Source organism: Arvicanthis niloticus, chromosome 14 (genome assembly GCF_011762505.2).
Source record: "Arvicanthis niloticus isolate mArvNil1 chromosome 14, mArvNil1.pat.X, whole genome shotgun sequence".
Lineage (NCBI taxonomy): Eukaryota > Metazoa > Chordata > Mammalia > Rodentia > Muridae > Arvicanthis > Arvicanthis niloticus.
In genome coordinates this window covers 41,112,271-41,134,390 of record NC_047671.1, presented here as the reverse complement: position 1 = coordinate 41,134,390, position 22,120 = coordinate 41,112,271, and the positions used below count along the sequence as shown (strand labels likewise).

Genomic DNA, 22,120 nt, shown 5'->3' with positions numbered 1-22,120 from the left:
ACTGAGCCTGCTTGCTGACCTTTTAAAGATTAAGAAAAAAAAAAGTTGAAATTGCTTTGTACTTGTAAAAGAATGTCCTACATAGTATAAAGACTTCTTATATGCCATATGTGTTCACTTAGTGCCATCTTCCTTCTATCAATACAGTATAATTATTAAGATGAGGAACTTGAGAACATTAGCCTGTTTCTGTAATCCTAATTCTCTGGAGACTAAACAAGCATATCTTGAGTTCTAGGATAGCAGGTTAGCTGTATAGCAGACAGTGTTTCCAAAAGTAAAGAAAACTACCACAAACTAAGGAAATGAACATAGATATACTACTTCTATGAAGTCTGCACACCTTGTTTAAAATTTACCAGTTGTATTTTTAATATGTTTTTTTTTTTTCTCAGAGATGGATGGACTCAAGCCTTTAGTCTTCATGTCCTCTGAGTCTCACTCTAAAGGTTCCTTGTCTTTGTCCTTCATTTTCTGTTCTTCATACTTTGGTCCTTTGAGGAGTGCTGGCCAGTTAGTTTATAGACTACTTCCCACTCTGATCTGCTTGATATTACATCCTCCTCAGTGCTTCCTATATGGATGAAGGATGTACCAATTTATTCATGTTGTTTAGGGCATTTACTCTAGTCACTTGGTTAAGACAGACCAGGTTCGCCTACCATGAATTCTGTTTTCCTTTGTGCTCATAAATATCTTACAAAAATATTTAAGTTTATATAATTATGTAAGCTTTTTGTGGTATGTATTTGTTCATTAGTTTTAGCATCTATTGACAATTTTTACCAAAAACATTTACTTGTGGAGTTTACCAAGTAGTGATTTTACCATCATGGTTTCTGTATTTTTTTTTTTAAGCTCAAATCCTACTCTAGGAAAAAGATTGTAAATACTTGTTACTTATTTTCTTTCTTTCTTTTCTTTTTTTTTTTTTTAAGTTACTAGTCAAGACATCAGTGTACCATATTTAGTTACAGATGGAAGTGTATCTTTCAAGGCCAAATGTCATCTTAAAAATTAACCATTTAGGAGCTTAAAAATAGTTTTAACAGTTTCTGTCAACATATTTGGGGGCGGGGTATTAGGCAATTCAGATTTTGAAAAAAAATGTTCTTTTGTTGTTGTGTTGTTCTAGAGACAGGGTCTCCTGTAGCCCTGCTTACCCTCCAGTTTTATATATAGCCAGAGCTGAGAATTGAGCCTAGAGCCACATGCATGCAAGGCAAGCAGTTTACCAACTGAGCTACTTGACCAGCCATCTGAAAAAAATGTTCTCAAGAGTAGCTTTTATACTAAATTATTCAGGGGCCTTATTCATTTTTAAATTATTATATAATGTATTACTTACAAATTAAAACTAGTTGTTTCTTAAAACTTCTAAAGTTATGTATAAATCATAGTAAGTGATGTAAGTGCAAAATGTGTTATGTACTACATGTAATTATGTAATTTAGCTCCTGTACTGCAGGCAGCTGTTGTTGTACCCAGACACACAGAAACTCAGGTAATGGGAGCCAGGGTAGCACTTTGCATGGATGGGTAGTAACTGAGGTCCATTAACGTAGTACCATGGAGAAAAAGGAGGGATTGTATCTTAAACTGAATTTGTTTAATATATTTTATATTTAAGCACTTAAATATTTAGGCTTCTTATATATTCTTGAAATTCTTGAATTTTCCTTAATGCAGTTTAAAAAAAACTAATGAATTACTATGACACAATTTATCTTACATAGTCAAATAACATATTCATGAGTATAGTCAACTTTTCCTTTATTTCTCATCTTGAGTTGTGTAAATGCACACTCAGCATCCCCAGTTTTCTAACCTTACCATCATTAGCATGTGGCTATCTGTGTCAAGGTTCATTCACTATCCAGTGCAGAGTCCACTATACAATGAGTTAAATGCTACCTGTACTCCTTAAACCCTATGCCTTGAAGATTCTGAATAGCATACAGAAGGTTAACGGTTGGACATCATGTAGATACTTTATTTACAGCTCTCTTTCATTTGGTTTGTTTTCATTTCAGTCTGTCTTTCTTGGTTTTATTATACATGCAGTATTTTTAGTGATAATTCTTGGTTTTGGTTAACCCAAATTGTATTTCTTAAAAACATGTACCTGGTAACTAAAGAATATTTTTTTATGTCTCTTGGAATATTACAAAAATTCTTAGAATTTTGGCTCCTGTTCTTCTGCTGAGCAGACAGAGACAGAGAGAGCCAGGAAGCTGGAAAAGAGAGAGGGGGGAGGGAGGAAAGGAGAAAGGGAGGGGACAGGTGAAGGGAGAGAATATGACTGTGACTATGAGTTTGGGACAGGGACTTTCTGTGTCCAGGCTGGCCTTGAATTTACAGTCCTTCTCCCTCCAGTCTCATAAATGCTGTGATTATGCTGTATGCCTCTGTGCCTGACAGTCTTATCTTTTGTGTTATTTTAAAACAGAGTCTCAAACAGTAGCCCAAGGTAGCCTGGAATTCACAGTGTATTTCATACTGGCCTTGAACTCCCAACAGTTCTCCTCCACCAGCTTTCTTAGTGCTCTGATTACAGGCATGCATAACATCTAGCCCTTCACATTGTATAAATGTCAATTTAACTTTAAAATATGTCATTTTTTTTTACTTAATTATGTATAGATTCAAACGAACTGGATCAGTTTCTAATGAATTTTACTCAGAAAGTTCCTAAATACAGACAGAAAATCCTTTCTAAACCTAGAAATCCTAAGAGGTCTGCCACATTAGTGCTATTGCTTGGGGATATTTTACGATGATAATTTTTATATTTCCTTGAGCATCTTTTTGTTTACCTATCTGTATATTTTAGCAGGAACCAAGCTTGTATGTAGTGTTTTCTTTCTTGAGATATTGTTTTAAGCACTTGATAGTTACTCATTTTATTATTATGACAACCTTATAATACAGGGACCATTATTGTACCAGAACAATGAGGCTTTTGACGGTAAGTAGTCTGCTTCAAATTGCCAAGTTAAAGGCAAGGCTGGATTCTGTGTATAGACAAGTTAATGTTTGTGTTCCTAAGTGCAGTCAAGTGCCACACAGCAGTATTTCAACTGAGTGCATGACAGTTGTCCCATAACAGATCTTAAAAAGTTCCTATTACCTAGTGGGATCATGACCCTTATCAAATCTGTGGTAATGTTCTGTGTATAGCATATAAGTCTAAATAGACCTGATAGTGTTACAGTTTTCTCTCTGTTGCTGAAGGACTCTGACCTTCAGCAACAAAGGGAGGTTAAGATTTATATTAGCATGGGAGGAGTATAACGACTGGACTATAAAAAAGAGTAAAGATAATTTTAAAAAGGATTTATATTAATTTACAACTCACGGTCCATCATAGAGGGAACTTGAGGAGAAACTTGAATCAGAAGCCATGGAGGACTGTTGCTTGCTGTATTTCTCACAGGCTCATGCTGTTACCTTTCCCACCTTTCCAGGGAATGACCCTGCCCACAGTGGACTGGGTCTTCATATATCAATTCTTAATTGATATATGAGAATATATCAGTAAAAGAGAATCATTCACAGACATGTCCACAGGCCAGTCTGATCTGAGCAGTTCTTGAGTAGAGAGTCCCTTTTTTAGATGATTCTAGGCTGTGTCAGGTTGACAGTGAAAGCTTAGGTAGGACAGACACTGAGTAACAACTGTGTGACTAGTTATTCATTTACTAGACTGAGAACACCATACCACACTTTTTGTTTTACAGTGCACTCTTACCTCTTTCTTTCTCGAGTTTACACAAAACAGTATATTGTGCTCTGTCAGTACCAGCCGTAGAGATTTAGTGCTTACTATGCCCCTTAATTGCATCATCTTCTCATCTGCCTAATTTAGTCTCCGAAGATTATACTACTACATTTAGTGTGTCCAGTGCTGGAAGTCAAACCCAGGGCTTTGTGCATACCAAGCAAGCACTCTACCAATTGAGCTATGTTCTCAGCCCCTAATCTTAAATTGTTCATTCATCAGAGCAGTCTGTATTATCTCTGTGTATAATACAGCCTAAGTGTGATGGGCTGTGCCATTTTAATGTGTAAGTACATTATGTGATATTTGCCCAGTAAAAATCATCTAATATTTCTTACACAGGACATATTCCTTTATTGGTAGGTGATGGGAGATTCTAAGTCTCTGAAAACTAAGCTGTCTCATAATAGATTTATTTTGGCTTTTGTATGGTGGACTTTGAGATTTCTTATTGAAGGTGAAACACAAGAATGTTCTTGTAATAAAGGAAGTGGGGCCCTGTTTATATGTAGATATGTCACTTCCTGATTATGTCTGTCATCATTAAACTGAGGGTTATTTTGTATTTTTTTTGAAGTGAAAGAAATTAGAATATGATTCCTTCAGTAAACTAAAGCAATTTATCTCCTAGCCTTTGAGTTTCTTAAGGGCAGAGGTTAAGTTTTTGGTTGTATATTCTTGTATATAAGTAGCTATGTACTGTGTATGCACCTGTCATATTGAAACTGGATCTAAACTTTTTTTTTTTTAATCATTTTTAAAAAGTGAGACACAAGGGGGTGCTATTTACCATATCACTTCTAACTTTCGACTTTTTAAAAACCATTCTCCTTGAGAAATTATAATAGGATACTACTTTTATTATTATTTGTGGTCCAGGTTGGAACCACCAAGGTCCTTTGAATAACTAAAAAAAGGGGGGTTTTGTACTTTGCAGATAGTTTTATGCTAAGTATGTAACTTGTAGTTTCTGGGTTTCTATTTATATTAAAATTTCTAATTATATTAAGTATTTTTTGCTTATGAAAAAATTATCGAATAACTTTTTGAAGAGGGTTTGAATTTTTCAACCACATTTAATGTTTGAGTCTTAAGAATTAGTTTCTCTTTTTCCCCTTTTTAAAATTGGTTGTAATGTTTACATTTCAGATTTTATCCCCTTATCCCATTCCCCCCACCACCCAGGAACCCCTTATCCCATCCCCCCTCCTTGTGCTTCTATGAGGGTGTGATTTTCCAGTTTCTATGATGCTGTTTCCATGAACATAAACTGCCTCCTAAATTTCCAAATCCTTCCCTTTGTGTTATTAAGTCTCCTATTTTCTTTTTCTTTCTTTCTTTTTTTCTCTTTTTTCTCCTTTTTTCCCTTTTTTTCATCTCTTTTTTAAAATTGGGTATTATATTTACCTTTCAGATTTTATCCCCTTACCCCACTACCTCCCACCACCAAGAAACCTCCTATCCCATCCCCCCTCCTCCTGCTTCTATGAGGCAGTGCCCGCACCTACCCCCCCACTACGCCTCCCCCCCCCACATTCCCCCCCACACACACACACACTCTGTGTTCATTTTTTATGGGACCAAGAAACTCCTCTCCCACCTATGCCTGACAAGGCCATCTTCCCCTACATATACCTCTGGAGTCATGGGTCCCTCCCTATGTGCTCCCAGGCTGGTGGTTTAGACCCTGGGGGGCTCTGGTTGTTTGGTATTGTTGCTTTCCTCCTGGAGTCACAAACCCTTTCTGCTCCTTCATTCTCTCTAAGTTCTCCATTGGGAACCCCCTGATCATATCAGTGGTTAACTGTGAGCATTGTCCTCTGAATGTGTTAGTCTTTGAAGGAGACAGCTATATCATGTTCCTGACAGCATGCACTTCCAGCCATCCACATCAGTGTCTAATGTCCAGAAAAGGACACACCTGCAGAATAGTTGACTGATTATATCTGCCTAGACAGAGTAATCAGACCTTAATAATTCTGCATCACTAAGGTCTGTCAGATGATTCTGGGCCAGAAGGCTGAAGATTTGATGCTCCAACGTTCGGTAGTATAAGTTCGGGCTTTTCAGGTGTTCAGTGGTCTCTATAAATTGGCTAAGTCTTAGAAGCTATGTTTAGTGCTTCCCATAATTTCAGTTAACTCAGTCATTCTGGATTTCTGACGGGGTTAAAGACCTATAATCTCATAGCCAATCCTGGCTATTTACTTTGAGAGAAAAGATCTGAGTGGATGGTTTTCATTCTAAAGCCAAGAAAAAAGCCAGGTTCAAAACTAAGTGTTTTAGTTAGGAGAGATGACAGAGGTTCTTGTTGTCAACAAAATGATGGACTGGGTATTAGGACTATCTTGTACCTCACTGGTACAATTAGGAATTAAGTATGCTCTAATTGTATTGTGAGAAAAAAGTTTTATCTTAACAGGAAGGGTGATATGTAGAAGGAGCTAAGGGGGAAGGAGTACTGAGAGGAAGAGATGGAGTAAGGAGAGGAGAAGATGAAGGAGAGGAGAAGCTAGGTGATGAGAGAGAAAAAGAGAGAGAAAGAAAGGGGGGCATGGAGGCAGATGTTCACGTGTCTCCACCAGTTAAAGATAGTTTATATATCTAGGTTGGGTATTGGGTTACACTTCTGATTGAGCACTACCAAACTTATAAAGCCTTTGATTAACATTTAAAAAATTGTATAAAAGCAAAAAGGAAAAGGGGGCATGGGATAGGGGTTTTCTAGGGAGGGGAAATGGGGAAAGGGGATGGCATCTGCAATGTAAATAACATATAAAAAAATGTTAAAGAAAGAGTTATTTTCATAAAGACCACATAGTTATCATGAGCTTTTGTTGTTGTTCATCTATTGTCCAAGATTTTCGGAGCTGATGCTTCTATCAAATATGAGAGCCACAATCTGTGTCCAAATCAGACCTCACCGCCTGTCCTCAGTAAGCCAATTAATTACAGGTGCAAAGTAGAAAAGGATTTCTTGTGCAGGAAGGACATTGACAAGAAGGACAAAAAGATGCCCTGAAGGGCAAAGGATGTGTGCAGTTCTAAGTCTAGTCTAAGCAGTTCTAGTCAAGGTATGGTCCTGCCACTGTCAACCTATTCTTGTCTGGACTGAAGTCTCATTCTGAAAGATAGTTTCATAAGCTGTGAGAACTAGGTGAAGTCTCTTTCTGGGAGACTTGCCACTCTGGCTGGTGCCTTTTTCTTTCTGTGAACATGAAATTACTAGGGGAAATTCTCATTTCTTTGGGGTTCATTGTTTCAATAATCTGATAGATTGAGAAACACAAAGTTTCTCTTTAGAATATTCTCTTTTATCAAGGCCAGTTAGCATATGGTTAAGTTAAAAAGAAAAATCACACAGTCTTGGCAACGGGAGCATGTAGTTATCTTGTTTTATTTCTATATCAGTACTTACAAGCAGAATTAGATTGTTCTATTATTCTTTTAATTTTAGAATCATCCCATGTTTGTATATCTATCCCAGGTACACAATATTAATATTGGCTGTCATTTGTTAGCTTGGGTCTGATAACTGTGCTCTGAATGTTCCAGTCAAGCAGTTTAACTAAAACTTTGCAATAATCCAGAAAGTGAGTAGTCCTATTACCATTTTATAATTCTGAGACTAGAAAGAAGTTAAATGATACTGAAGGCCATGAAGCTGGATAGCAGCAGAGTAAAAAATTGAAGCCAAATCTTAATGATTTTAAAGCTTAGTTCTCACCACATCACACTGCTTATATAGGCAGGCTGTTTTATGGTCTGTAATTAGTTCTCCAGTGGCACGTCTAGTGGCCTTAGGAACTTTGTCCTTTTTATCCAACATTATCTGCACATTAAGTGGGTTCATCCAATCTTTTGTAACAACAAGCAAGTGAAGGGAAAGTGTTTGTATACCAACCTCATCAGAATAGTTAATCTTTTGGTACTAAAAACAGGATGACTACAGCATGTAAGTTTAAACCACAGAACTAAGGTAGGCATAAACATACCAGACCGTTGAAAGTGTGCTTCTGGCCAGGCAGTGGTGGCGCATGTCTTTAATCCCAGCACTTGGGAGGCAGAGGCAGGTGGATTTCTGAGTTTGAGGCCATCCTGGTCTACAGAGTGAGTTCCAGGACAGCCAGGACTACACAGAGAAACCCTGTCTCAAAAAAAAAAAAAAAAAAAAAGTGCTTCTGAGTCATAAGTCTACTAATGATTTAGGATTAGAGGAGAGACTCATGAAAACCAGTTCCAGATAGTTGTGATCTAAAAATATTTTGTTTTCTTCTGGGAAATAATTTTCCTGACCTTGCTGTAGGTAATGGTTTCTTAAATTGAGACATGTCAATAACAATAAACTGTAAAAGAAAAAATCAGAAAAATTGGACTTTATGGTAAATACTATCAGTAAATAGAAAGTCATCATACACACATATACAGCATAAATAAAATATACTCATGTGAGTAGAGGGAATTGTGTTTAAACTGGATTTTAAAGAATAAAGAAATGTTCTGTGAGTAGAAAAGGAGTAGTCCTGCTGGTAGAAATAGCACACAGGTTGCTCTGTAAGATGTGTCATGTCGTGGGTCTGTGTGAATTGCATGGTTACAGCAAGGGGACTGCCATTGAGAGCTCTTCCCCGGAGTCACCTGTGAATAGGACAGCCGTACACTTCAGTGTTCCTGTGGATTTCTCAGTTATGTTTGCAGTTCCATTGTACTATAATAATACTGCATACTATTTTAGTAGTAGTATTTATAGCTTTTTTTTCTTTATTATCTACATTGCTTTAGTATGCAGGATAAATAGTATGGTCACTGTTATATGAAGGCTACTTCTGAGAAGGGTATTCACTCATCTTAACAGAACTCAGAATTGTCATATACTCATGGTTATTTATATAGTGAATGATATGGAGTAAAATCAACAGAGACATGTGTGAAAAAGTAATGTGTAAGAACAAATTGTAAACTCTCAGGTCCCTTCCCATAGATACAGGACACTCATCAGTTCCCCCAGGAATACCTGATGACATAGTTTAATCCAGGAAAGCTCATCCTAGTTTAAGGTATTGAGAACTTTTATTAGGAGTTAGTCACATAAATTTGTAGTGCTTGTGTGGCTGACCTTGGTTATGTAAGTTAAAAACCCCTAGGAAAAAAAAGCAGGTGTGGCCCTAAATCATATTTTTAACACAGACTGATAATCTGTTCAGATTGGTAAGGTAAGGCCCAATTACTATATGTGTTCCAAACTACTTACTATCAGAAAGAATATTCTAGAAAGTCAGAGCTTAGTTCCTAGGAGCTGACCAAAGGCAAGTCCTGAAAACACGTCATTTTGGGTATTTGTGTTCAGGGTTTGAACCTGTGCCTACAGAGGTAACTTCATAAGGCATATAAGTTATTCAACTCATTTCAGTCTGATAATGAGGTCTTGTTCTTTCTCTAACATCTAGTGGTCGTTTACAGTAATTTCCTAGTTACAAAGAACTGGCCACATTAGATGTGAAAGAGACTTCGACTCTGTGTTCATTAAAACTATCTAATGAGCTTTTATCTAAACCCTTCCCAGAAGGGTTGTGTGACTTTTAAAATTTAAGTGACTTTTTAAAATTATAAATAATGGTGCTGATCATATTTAATTTTAGAAATTGTCAAAAGTTTGTTTGATATACCAAAATATAATTTACCTGAAAGTAACATTTGTTTTTTATTACAGTTTTGAATGTTCAAAAGGAGGTTCTGATAATAGAAGTTTTTATATAATAAGGATTGCCTGCCTTATAGATAGTAAGTATGAATGCACTTACCTACTTTTCAAAAATATCTTTTTCTTTTCCATAGGTATTTGTGGAAACATTAGACAAATGTTTTGAAAATGTCTGTGAACTGGATTTAATATTCCATGTAGACAAGGTACTGTTTTGTTTTCTATATTGTCAACTATTTTACTTTTTTTTTTTTTTTTAGGAAAAAACATTAATTTGCATTGTCAGAGTAAAATGGCATTAATAAGCACTAATTTTTATTTTGTTCAGTTACTTTTACCATGAACCAGACCACTGTGCTTGCAGGAAAATGGTGAGACGACATATGCCCTAGTTTATATCTAGAAGAGGAAATGGTACGGGCATAGTACTGGTGGAAACATGGTTGCCTCTGCCTGGGGATCTGTGGTTAGAGGAAATCATATTTAAACTGGGTTATAAAAATGAATAAAAGTTCTATGAACAGAAAAGTAGGCTAGAAAAGTAGAGAACCAGTCTCAGAAATAAAATACAGGCTATTCTGTAAAAAGGGTTTGATTTTGATCAAGAGGACTGATTTTGAAGATCAGCTGTTACTGCCTTGGATTTTGGACTTTATTCTGAAGCAGTTTACTATTTTAAACAACTTTCTCTTGGCAGTGTTGTTTTGTTTTTATGTGTTTGGGAGACGACTTTTTTTTTTTTCCTGCAGCATAGAAATTAGGTCTGTAGGCAGTGAGATTTAAAGCAAGTAAATTAAGAGCTTGTTGGAATAAATCGAAAGGAAATTTCCACCAAAGGAAACTAAAGAAAGATTTGGTCAGAGTTAATGGCTGTTAAAAGCTGAGAAGGAAATTTTGAGATTTAACCAGGAAGTAAGTGTGTGTGTGTGTGTGTGTGTGTGTGTGTGTGTGTGTGTTGTCTGCATGTATGTGTGTACTATATGCATGTGTGGTGCCTGCAGAAGCCAGAAGAGGGCATCTGATTGAATCTCCCAGAATTGGAGTTGTAGAGAGTGTGAGATGACATGTGGGGTGTTGGGAGTTTACCCTGGATCCTCTGAAAGAGCAGCCAGTGCTCTTAATCTCTGAGTCATGTCTCTAGCCCCTGTTGTTATTTTTGAGAAAAAGTTGATTCACACTCTGGACAGAATAGAGTGAAACATTCATTCAATGTTATGTTTATTTTGTGAATTGTTTTCAACAATTATGAATTGTTTATTTCTGTGGGTTTTTCATTTAATATTTTTGGACCAAAATTGACTTCAGGTGAATGAAACCTCCAGGAAGTGATAATACAGATGAGAGAGAATTCAGTAGTTAATATTTATCACTTATTTCAGTCACTTTTATAGATTGTTCTATTCAATCCTTTCAGTAATCTTGTGGAGAACTAATATCTCTGTTTTCAACTCAGTAAACTTAAGACCTATGTAGGTCATGTAATTACCTGAAGTTCGTAGTACTGATGAAAGTGGATTTTGAGCTTTTATTACAAACTATGTCACTAGTTTTTAAAACAAAAATTACTGAAACAAAGACCCTTTTTGCAGTGAGTTGTCTGTCTATATTAATGTTTTTTTTTTTTCTTTTAGGTTCATAATATTCTTGCAGAAATGGTGATGGGAGGAATGGTACTAGAGACCAACATGAATGAGATCGTCACACAAATTGATGCACAAAATAAACTGGAGAAATCTGAGGTAAGACAGGGAAATGCTCTAATTAGTGAGGGTTCTGAGCATGACCAGATACTATTTATATATGACGTTGTAGCTCTCACTGCTTGTCCTTCAGTATCAATCTTTAGGTACAGCTGGAGTGCCCATTCAGTTTCAGGAAATGAGTATGCACATTTTAGTATGTCAAAATGTCCCAAGACTGCTAATCTCCAAATAGCTTTAAGTATTTCTTTAACCACAGTGGTAGCTGCCTTCAAATATGGTTTTAAACTGTTTCTGGAGGGGGAAAGGAGAGGAAATAGAATTGTTCTGAGGAAGTCATGTTTTGTAATAGATGTTTTGTCAAACTGTATATTGAGACAAAGAGATTCAGTCCCTTAATCTCTTTTAGATCCCTCCCAAAGGTAATAACAATTTTGTTAAGTTCCATAGTTTATACATGAACATATACATTTTATTGTATTCTATAATGGAAACATGTTTGTGGCTAACTCTGTGCTGTGAGATTTAGCCTCCCTCAGAATAGGTTGAGTAAGGATATTTGCACTTCACTTTAGAACTTCAGTCACTTCTCTCAAGAGCTAGGCTTCAGATCAGTGGCAGGTGCTGCTGCATGTGGACTGTTTAAGTTCACCTTGTCTTGGTGGCTACTGCTTAGGGTACAAGTTGAGAAAGATGAGCAGTCTTGATACCTTATTCAGTATTATATTTATTTGAAGACACTCTTTTACCTATTATTTGAGACAGAGTCTTACTCTGTTTTCCTGGCTGGCCTGGCATTCACAGAGATCCACCTGTCTCTGTTTTCTGGGTATTAGGATTTCAGCACATGCATTACCATACCCAGCCCTTAAGGGTACTCTTACATTTTATAACTCAGATTGGAAATAAAACAAAACAACAACAAATGTATTCACATGATTATTAGTGGAAGTTCAGATACTTGGTCAGTTTCAAGTCAATATTACTATAAAAGTAGTAGGATTACTACACTAAATTAATTTACAACAGGTGAATTCTGAAAATATCTTGTTCATATTTAAAGTTCAGTTTGATACACTTTTATAATCATTTTAATAGAAGAAAATGTGGGATATGAGCCAGAAAAAGTTGAAGCTCCTTATAAAAACAAATAAAGGTGTCTTCCATTTCTCCTTATCTCATTCTGCCATCCCTATTGGTTTCCAAAGGAGACGCTTATGGTGGGGATGAAGAGCTTCAAGACAGGACTCATAAAGTAACTGTGTATTGTATGTGTTCTGCCACCTGTTCTTACATTACTGACTTTTGAAAGCAGAAAATATGCAGTAAATTCTTAGAAAAAGTTTTGTATTAGATCAAGGAAAAAGAACAATGTTATTCAGTATATTTATTTGTAACATTATTCGGTACAGTAAAAGAAAAACTATTAACAACTTGAATTTAAAGTTTTAAAATGTTGACTTGAAATGTATGCAGGTTTTTCAGCCTTGTTTCACAAAACTACATAAGTCCAGTGTTTAAATGCCATGGCCATAATAACATAACGCCTCAGTGGTTGCTCTAAACTATAGGGTTGATTTGTGAACTCTGTAGGCTGTAAACACACACTAGTCACATGACTGGTTTTTCCCATTTTAGGGACTCATTTCTTACTAGTGATGGTCCCTCCTTTCCTCCTCTTTTTTTCTTCCTTCTTTTCTTCCTTTCTTTTTTTTTTCTTTTCTTCTGTTTCCTTTTGCTCTACATAGTGTTTTGTATAGTATTTGTAAAAGTCATGAGTAAGAAGTAAATTTTGGGTCTTTGGTTTTTGATTTTCCAGTAGACTATATTAATAAGACAGTTTTTCTTACCTGTGGAGAGTAGCAAGATGCAGAATTTACATTTTTGGTGGGAATGCTATAGTTTTGTAAAATTACTATGCAAAAATATTCTTTCACAGGTATAATCTTGTTTATACTTTAGAATATTGGTGAATGCTTCTAATGGTCATCCACTGGCCATGCTTTAATATATATATAATCAGCTGCTATCTTTTGTCAAATTAGTGTTTTTCTATGTGCATGTACTTTGCAAGAAGGTATGGTTTAACCAGATAAGGATTAAACCACCAAGTTATGTTGCATCCTATTTTTCGAAATAGTGTAAAAATTATATTGACTTTGTTGTCATTAATGTAACTATATTTTCAATGTTTGGAAGACCACACACTAAAATCCAAGTCTTCATATTTTTATATTCAAGTCTTCAAGAATTCAAATCTTTAATTTTTTTTAGTTAACTTCAGGTATGTAGACCTAACCAGCCAGATGGCTCCACAGACTAATCCAAAATTATTTGAGAGTAAAGTATTAATTTCTTAGTAAATTCCAGTTAAATTATTATAAAGAAAAAAATAACATGGAAGACATAACTAAAATTTTGATTGGTTAAAAAAACTGATCATATTTTTAAAATTCTTATGAACTATTTTAGAATTATCTTCTAGCTTTTGAAAAATTACCTTGAATATAATTAACTTATGGCTTTTAAAGTATGAATTTATCTAGGTTACCTATTTTAATAATTAAATATGGTGACTATTTTAATAATTAAATATGGTGACTTTGAGGCAGTGATGGAAGAAAGTGACCAGTTTAATTCCCAGTGTCTAGACAGATAGGACAGGTCTGCCCCATCCTGAAGGAGGAGAGAGGCAAAGGCATGCACAGTGTATTTTCATCTATTGTGATTAGATAGGAAAAAATGGTTTATTGTCTATTTGGGATTTGGGGAAAGGAGGGTTTAAACTGGGAGGTTGGTGGGGTTTCGGGAAGCTTGAGAGTCACCCAGTAATCTGCCAGGGAATAAAAGGAATTCTGGGGGTGGTAGAGGGATGGGGTGGGAGACTTGTTGGAATTATGTATTTCATGTTATTCTTAAGGGGGATAATGAATCTGAATTTAGTTACTACTTTTTAAGTCAGTCCTCCTTTTTCCTGAACATCCTGATCTTTCTAGCTCTTTCCATTCTTCTCTCTTACAGACCTTTATCTTTCAGTCTCCCAGACAGGACAGGTAGACAAGGTATTGCTGACTTTGAGAAAACGTACTTAACAAAGGGAAAGCAAAATGATGTCGAAGGCAATTACTTTTTAGGCCAGACTCAAAAATTCTTTGTGTTAATGAACCCATATAGTCCCTGTAGCCTATTTTCCATCCTAGTTTCTCCTTGTAGTTTCTCCATCTTTTATTGGGCGTAGTGTATTTTACTAGTATATCATTGGCGTCATGTTTGTTCTGTTTTGTCTGCCTGCATTGTAAAAGGAAATTTTTAATTCTTTGTTTTATTTTTTTATAAAAACATGGTCATTTAATTGAAAAATTACATTTGTAGAAATGACAATTTACTTTATATGTAAAAAGTTAATTTTGAGCATACCCTTAGCAGAACCAATCTCATTTTAACTCTAGCAATATATATATATATAGATGTGCCTGTATTTTTTTTTTTTTTTTTTAAATTCTTCATTAAGGTTCTAACATAAAATTACCTGTCTTGGAAGCTGTGAATTTGAAAACCAAAAGCTGAACCTTTTGAGTTTTCCATATAAAGTGGGAAGCAGTGAAGGTTTAGAATAATGACTATTAAATAATTAAAAACCCTTTCCTTGTAAATGGTTTTCAGTTCCAAAATCTTAACAGAATTGTTTTTACAGTTTTGACCTACTGTTGCATAGTGGCTAACAAAACGACTAAACTTTTAAAAGGTGAATGAGATCTAAAAATAAAACTATATATACCAAAATGCTAAACATCCCAACACATTGTGTTTATAAAGCCTATTGGGGAGTATAGGAAAAGTTTTAAATAAACTCCTAGATTTACCAAACTAACTTTTCTTGTTTATGCTGTACACTTACACACACCCACAACCCCACACTCACCTACTTACCTTAAAACATACACACAAATACACAAACCTTTGTTTTATAAATTAGCAGTGAGTTACTGTTTAAAAAGCCTTACGGTGGCAATGGTGATGAGCACTTTTTGTTTATTTATTTTTTGAATAAAATCACTTTGGAAAAAATAATTAAAATGGTTATGAACTTCCAATTGAAAATTCCCAAATCAAAATAATTGACTCTATGGGAGACAGAGTGCTCTCTATAAGCTAACAGTTGTAACCTGTCCTGACTGTCTAGAACAGCCTGTTTGAGAGTCTGGCACTGTTCTTTTGCCATGTCATGACTAGTCTGCATGGGCTTGAGAAGCAGGGATGCATAGTAATAGATTTATAGTAAGTATAACTTATAACTTAGCCTCAGATTACAAGCTATTTTATTATGTAGTTCAGAGACAATTTTTGGCCCCTATATCTAAGTATTATTTTCTGGTATGGAAAATATCTAATGACCTCTTCTCTTCATTGATTGAGATCACCAGCAGTTTCTATGTTCCAGTAATTACTTGTATTAAAGTATTTTCTAGCAAAAGAGACAATAGCCACTTAAGTCTTTTAACTTTTAACAATTACTAAAACTAGTAATTGAGCTTAAAGAAATTAAATATCTGTTTCAAAAAAGTAAAGGATAGAAATGTAGGAAGGTTAGCACATAAGTTGGTACTTTTCCCTTAACTTGATAGGAACATTTATTATTTTTACAAAATTAATATGAGGACTCCTGAGGTCATATGCTATGCTCAGAACTACCTATAATCAACTTCTGAGTGTCTGCTGTATTTATTTCATCCAGGCAGATTCTCTGTCACGGATTAAAACTCTGGGGCCAGGTATGGTGGCACACACCTTTATTTCCAGTACTTGGGAAGCAGAAGCAAGCAAGCAGAGGTCAAAGTCAAAGTCAGTCTGCTTTTCAGAGAGAGAGAAAGAGAGATTAAAAGTGAAATTGAAGATGAAATATAAGTTAATTTTTTGAGGGCTTAAAGCTTTTGAAAGTTTGCTAAAATTGTTTATAAAGTACTATAGGTCTGGCTCACTAGATTGTCATCAGGATATCTAATGCATTAGTAATTGTGACTTAAGCACTGCCTTCAAAGCAGGAAACAAACCTGTTTTGTCTTGCTTGGTTTTTTTGTTTGTTTGTTTGATTTTTTTTTTTGTTTTGTTTTTTGAGACATTTTGGCAATATAGCTCAGGCTAGCTTTTAATTGAGTTCTGGGATTACAGGTGTGTGCCACTGTGCCCTGCAAGAACAAGGCTATATAAATTTCCAAATTAAAAGTTAATCTGCCTCACATTAAGAAATTAAAAGATTTGGGATTTTCTGTTTTACTAAAAAGATGTTAATTAAATTTAGTTAATGTCATTATTTTGTTAATGATTTTGAGTCTGAAACCATTTAATACCATGTTTATTAATGTTGGTCTTTTTGATTTGGCTGTTAGGTAAAAATTATAAATGTTCATTTAGCAGTTTCTAGAAGAAAGGGTAAAGAAAGACTTCAGTTTGTATAGATTATTCCAACTACCATCTTATAATGCTATATTTTAAGCTTGAAGAAAATACTTCAAGGTGGTAGGATGGTATTTTATACATTATGAAATAAGAAATACATAAACTATTAATTCTGTTTCCCTTCAAGAAAATTGATTACTGCATGAGGAAAAGGGAGTTTTCAGGTTCTTTCAAATATATTTTAGCAATGCTGCTTTTTCAGTTTTGCTTGCACATATTTTGTTTATTTTTGGGTCTGGCAATTTAAAAACAAAATCAAAACCAAATCATATCCATCCATTACTATCTTTGTGATTCAGGTGCTTGAAATTCCCAAGAGTATGTCTGTACAAGTCTTTTATCTGTTTGGCCTCATTTTGGTATACCTGCAGACTTCATTTTGTTTTCTTTCTCTTAATTCTGTTAATTTATTTAACCTCATGGGAGAGAAAACATGGCCATTCTTTTCTCTATGGTACTTCATTATTTCATCCAGTTCATACTCTTAGCTGCTTTGGATTCATATATTTGTTTTCGTTAGTGGAGTGGCCGCTGCTTAGCTGCCATGGTAGTGCGCTGGTGTAACCAATGGAAACAAGTTATTTCTCCAGTACAACTTCATTCTTCTTATTTTTGCTTTGTGTCCACTATGCAGTCTTAAATCTTTACCAGCAATACTGTACTGTCAAGAATAGCTTATTTTTTACATTTTAAAATTATATATTCCACTAACAATTTAGGTGAACTTAATTTCTGTAAATGTTGCTGTTGAAAAAGTTGTTAATAAAAGTTACCTATTTGCTTTGAATACATCTTCAAAAAAATAAGCTTAGCCAAGATGAGAGTTACTTTCACCTGTGTCAAAAAACTGATTTCCTAATGGGAAATTACCTTTTCCATATTTTATGTTTTAGTAAAACTGTTTCAGACTTGCAGTCAAGGATGTCTGAAAATGAAATTTAATTTCTGTTTTGGTGTTATATGAGTAACACAGTCTTTTTGTTTAAGTTATAATTTATCTTCAAACATCTGTAATTCATGTAAACTTCATGAAGTGATCAGTAGGCCTATTATTTTTCTTATTTATGTTCTGCAGAATCTGATCTCTTTGAATATTAGCTTAATTAAAATTAAAATACATATTTTGTTGTTTGCTAGCATTTACTTTCCTAATATACCTACTACACAAAAGCGTTGAACATGCTTGAGAAATAATTTGATTCTGCTAATTCATCTGCGTGTTCTAAATAGTTCCCATCCTCTGCATGTCTATGGCTTGCTGCATATGTTTAGAAGAGGTGTAGTTTGTTGCACTTAGAAACTTGTGGTTTTGCATAGCACTCTGTGGCATATAAATGCCATTGACATCAGTTTCTGTGGTGACTTTGTATATTTTAATTAGTAGCTAAGAGTTGAAACTATCATTACTCACAGAAACAGTTTAATGAAATGTAACAGTATGTTTTCTTTCTTTTTTTTTTTTTTTTTTTTTTGCCTGAGCTTAGCGATACACATGATATTAATAGAAGACAAGGCTTCATGATAGTGAAAAATAGGGCTCCTGTTTATAAAAGTAAACTATAAAATGAGCAAAATAAGACACATTCTTTCACAATAATAAAATCTTTTAACAACTTATACCTTTAAAATATTTACATTCAAAGAGTTTCCCATAGTCACCTTTTTATATGTAATCCTCTATGGGAATTCCACACTAAAATAGTAGCAAATTGATCTGGGAATTTGAAAATTTACCAATTATGATAGTTCCAGATGCCTGCAACTTTGAGATAATTTCTGTTCCCTTGCAGACAACATGTTCTTGGGAAAGAAAAACTTAAGGGTCATAACCATATGTCATTCTAAATTTTGATAGCTAGGACTTTTACTTGAAATTATCAACTTAAAGATCCTTTTGAATAGGATATATATTCAGTTATATTATTCTGAAAATGTGATATTTAGTTGTTTCTTTAACATTTTGGGGTGTGGGTGGGAAGGAAGTGGGGTATACCATAAACTTCATTGTTTCAGGTAGGTACAAATGAAGAAGTCAACCAAATTTTCAATCTTGCATCAAAAACAACCTTCATTAAGTTACAGAAATTGAACTCTCCCACCTTATCTGGACTCGGGTATGGAGCTCCCGTCCATTACCATTGCCTGTGTAGACCATGTCTATTATTAATACAGTTTTACTAATTTTTCTATTTCCAATCCGAAATTGATAATGGCTTTTATTTTATTGCTTAACAATGTTTGTATCCTTTATTCAGCAAATAGTTTACACTGGCCTATTTTGTATCAGTCAAGATTTTTCTCAGGTAACAACAGCTTTATTATTATTATTATTTTAAATAAGAGAGGTAGGATTACAGAAGACAAAAACTTAAATTATGAAAAGAGACTTTAAAACTATTGCTTCAAATTTCATGGACATTTTCTTTTCATATATGTAATTGATCAGAGAGGAAGGTTTTTTTATTCCTCATTTTCTGTGAAACACTGAACTCAGATGTATTTGTTGGCCTTCGCTTTTTATGTAGTCGGAATTTTTTAAAAACAGTGAAATCTTATTGGTGTATGTTAAATCTTGACAATGAAGCCTATTAATAAAATTCAAAAGTTATATATATATATATATATATTCATTTTTAAGCTTAGTTTTTGTCAAATTATTTGACAAATTATAAATGTTCCTACTAGAGGAAGCCAAGTGTCACACACTAATGGTGATAACTATAAGTTTAAAATTCATTTCTTTACATGTACTATTCTTTCTCCAAGTTTGTGTTGTTGAAACTTGACTTGTGTTATTGAGTCTACTTCAGATGACAAAGCATGTTAAATCATTAGGTTTCTACTAATGACTTGCTCAGGAGAGTCTCCATGCATTTTCAGCTTTGGGCAAAGTTGTTCTTTTTAGGCTAAGGCTTCTTTCAAGGTGTGATATATATTTTTTTAATTTAGTGTTTTAGACCTTTCTTAGAAAAGTTTAGAAGAGCTTCCACAGTATTAAAAACCAATTTCATTGTTTTGAAATGTAAAGGTAGCCCTGAATGAAGAAACTAAATAATTACTATTACTTTTATTTTACAAACATATATTGATGATAATTTCCATTTTAAAATAAAAATAAATCTGTCATGATTGTTTAAGACATTCTAATAAGGAAACTAATAATACTCTTCAAAACTCATCACTGTTAAAATTGAAGCTAAAAATTTAGGTTTTATGTGAACATTGTGTGTGGTATCTGGGTAGCACACATAACTCGTACTTAAATCTTTTTTTACATTGTTATTGCATGTATTCACTGTATTTTCTAATGTGTCAACTGTTTTCTCTTTATAGATTAGTATTTCAAAGTAACCATCTCATACTGATTCAAACTACCATCTGCTCTCTAAGCTTGTGATGTGAAAACCTTTATCATTGTCTTCCATTGCTAAGTTTGTTTGTAATGAGCTACACCTGAGTTGTACATTTTCTTTTTCTTTTATTTGCTTTCGTATACAGGCTGGCTTAGCGGGAGCTCCAGCCCGTGCTGTATCAGCTGTAAAGAATATGAATCTTCCTGAGATCCCAAGAAATATTAACATTGGTGACATCAGTATAAAAGTGCCAAACCTGCCCTCTTTTAAATAAATATTAAAAAGGCCACTCCCAGGTAAAACCCAGAGAGAAAGTCATCTAAGTTTACCATGCAATTGTTTACCAAAAATAGAGGAGGAGAGTCTTAACTTTGCTCTTGGATTTAAGTCAAGGTACTGTATAGAAGCTGCATAAAATCAGTATGGAAGTTCAATGTTGCTTTTCTTGCTCAGTGATTTTAAAGAAATTGACTAGTTCCCGTGTGATTTTTTTTTTTCTTTTCTAAATTGCATTCCTATGCCCTCATAAAGGCATGCCTCTATATATTGGCTATTACAGTATTTCGAAAAGTGAGATGTTTCTTTAATTATGTACAACCCAAGATGTTGATGTTTTGTATGGATCACAAGTGCAGCATTCTCTAATTCTTTCTGCTGTTTGTCACAATTGTTATTTAAAGAACCAAGTATGTATTGCATGAAAACATGACCTTTTCTTTAGTTTAAATAAACTCCAAGGTAACTGGACTTCTAAAGTACCTTTCTGTTTTGCTTGGTATCTACTTTAGCAATAATTTTTTTTACAACCTTCTGACTCAACAAAGTAAATAAAAGTCTATTTTACCACTGTTAAGCAGCTGTCAGTGTTGACTTTTTCAATTCACACTCATGTTTTTACTCCTCAGAGGCTCACCGAGTCATTCAGAAACTGCTATGTCAGAGATCGAGTGGTGTAGCTCAGCACGTTTACTTTGTATGAAAGTGAGAGATGGTGTGTCTTTTTCAAGTGTTAAAGACATGTTTTGTTTTTCTATAAATACCCTTGCCTTAAACTCTTTGCCTTACGTTCTTGCCCAGATGATGAACAATGATGTCAGCAGATAGCTGATTGTGAAGATTCCAGATAGAGTTATTAAGTCATAGCTAAACGAACTGTTGAATCTTGACTGGTTGGTTTTTGCCTTTTGAGTTCTGGCACATGGACTAATTTCTTATTGGTTCATATTTTCACATATACTCTTCCTTCAGGAACTTAGGGTTCGTTCCCAGCTAGACCATGGTTTCCATATAGTTCTCTTTCCAGACATGATTTCTTTGAAGCACTTCTTCAGATTTGTTTTATTTATGAATTTTACTCTAAGAATTCTGTAAGGAAAAAAAAGTCACTTTTTTTTCAAGCTTTGTCTCATTTATTTCACCACTTTAAGCGATAAGATAAAACAATAACCTGTTATTAATAGAGTTTTTTTCTCCCTATATTGAATTGTATTTATGTCTATGTGAAATCACAGACTTTATCATATTGAGGTAAAAGAATATTGAATCTTCAGTTTTTGCAATTTCTGCCAGTTCTGAGATGGTAAAAAGACTTAGGGGAAAGCTGTACAATTGGGAACTTGTGAAGGAAGGGTGGTCAGGAAGAGGTGGTAGTGAACAGCAGAGCCCATATTCAGGGATGCTCTTGGGATTGTTGAGAAACAGCAGGATCCAGTAGCAGAGTGAAGGGAAGATAGAAAGGGTTACTGAATGTCCCTGATATCAGTCTTTTAGAAAATATCATCCTGAGTGAGGTAACTCAGACCCAAAAGGACATACATGGTATGTACTCACTAATAAGTGGGTATTAGCCCAAAAAGTACAGAATACCTAGGATACAATCCACCGAACTCAAGAAGGTAAACAAGCTGAAGGGCCCAAGTGAAGACGCCTCAATCTCACTTGGGAGGGAGAAGAAAGCAATCACAGTGGGCAGAGGGAGGAGGAGGGGAAAGGGGAGACAGGATCAGGTATGGGGGGTGAGAACAAGAGAGAAGCCCTGAGGGCCATGAAAAAGAATGGAAATATGCAACCTGTGGGGGTTAGTGGAGGAGGGGACCCTCTAGAATGTACCAGAGACTTGGGAGGTGAG

General features: G+C 34.7%; 1 protein-coding gene across 2 annotated transcripts in view; it reads left to right on the top strand.

The window, feature by feature from the left end:
- Nucleotides 1–20,845, top strand: part of Ap3s1 (adaptor related protein complex 3 subunit sigma 1) — a 48,152-nt gene extending 27,307 nt beyond the window's left edge. Inside the window, exons 4-7 of one of the 2 annotated variants that reach the window (XM_034517754.2) lie at nt 9,617–9,688; nt 11,114–11,221; nt 14,204–14,244; nt 20,138–20,845. In XM_034517754.2, coding sequence (XP_034373645.1) covers nt 9,617–9,688; nt 11,114–11,221; nt 14,204–14,239 — 216 coding nt within the window. In that variant the 3' untranslated portion in view covers nt 14,240–14,244; nt 20,138–20,845. The remainder of the gene's footprint in view (nt 1–9,616; nt 9,689–11,113; nt 11,222–14,203; nt 14,245–20,137) is intronic. The other variant, XM_034517753.2, reaches the window with a different exon arrangement.
- Nucleotides 20,846–22,120: the final 1,275 nt, after the last annotated feature.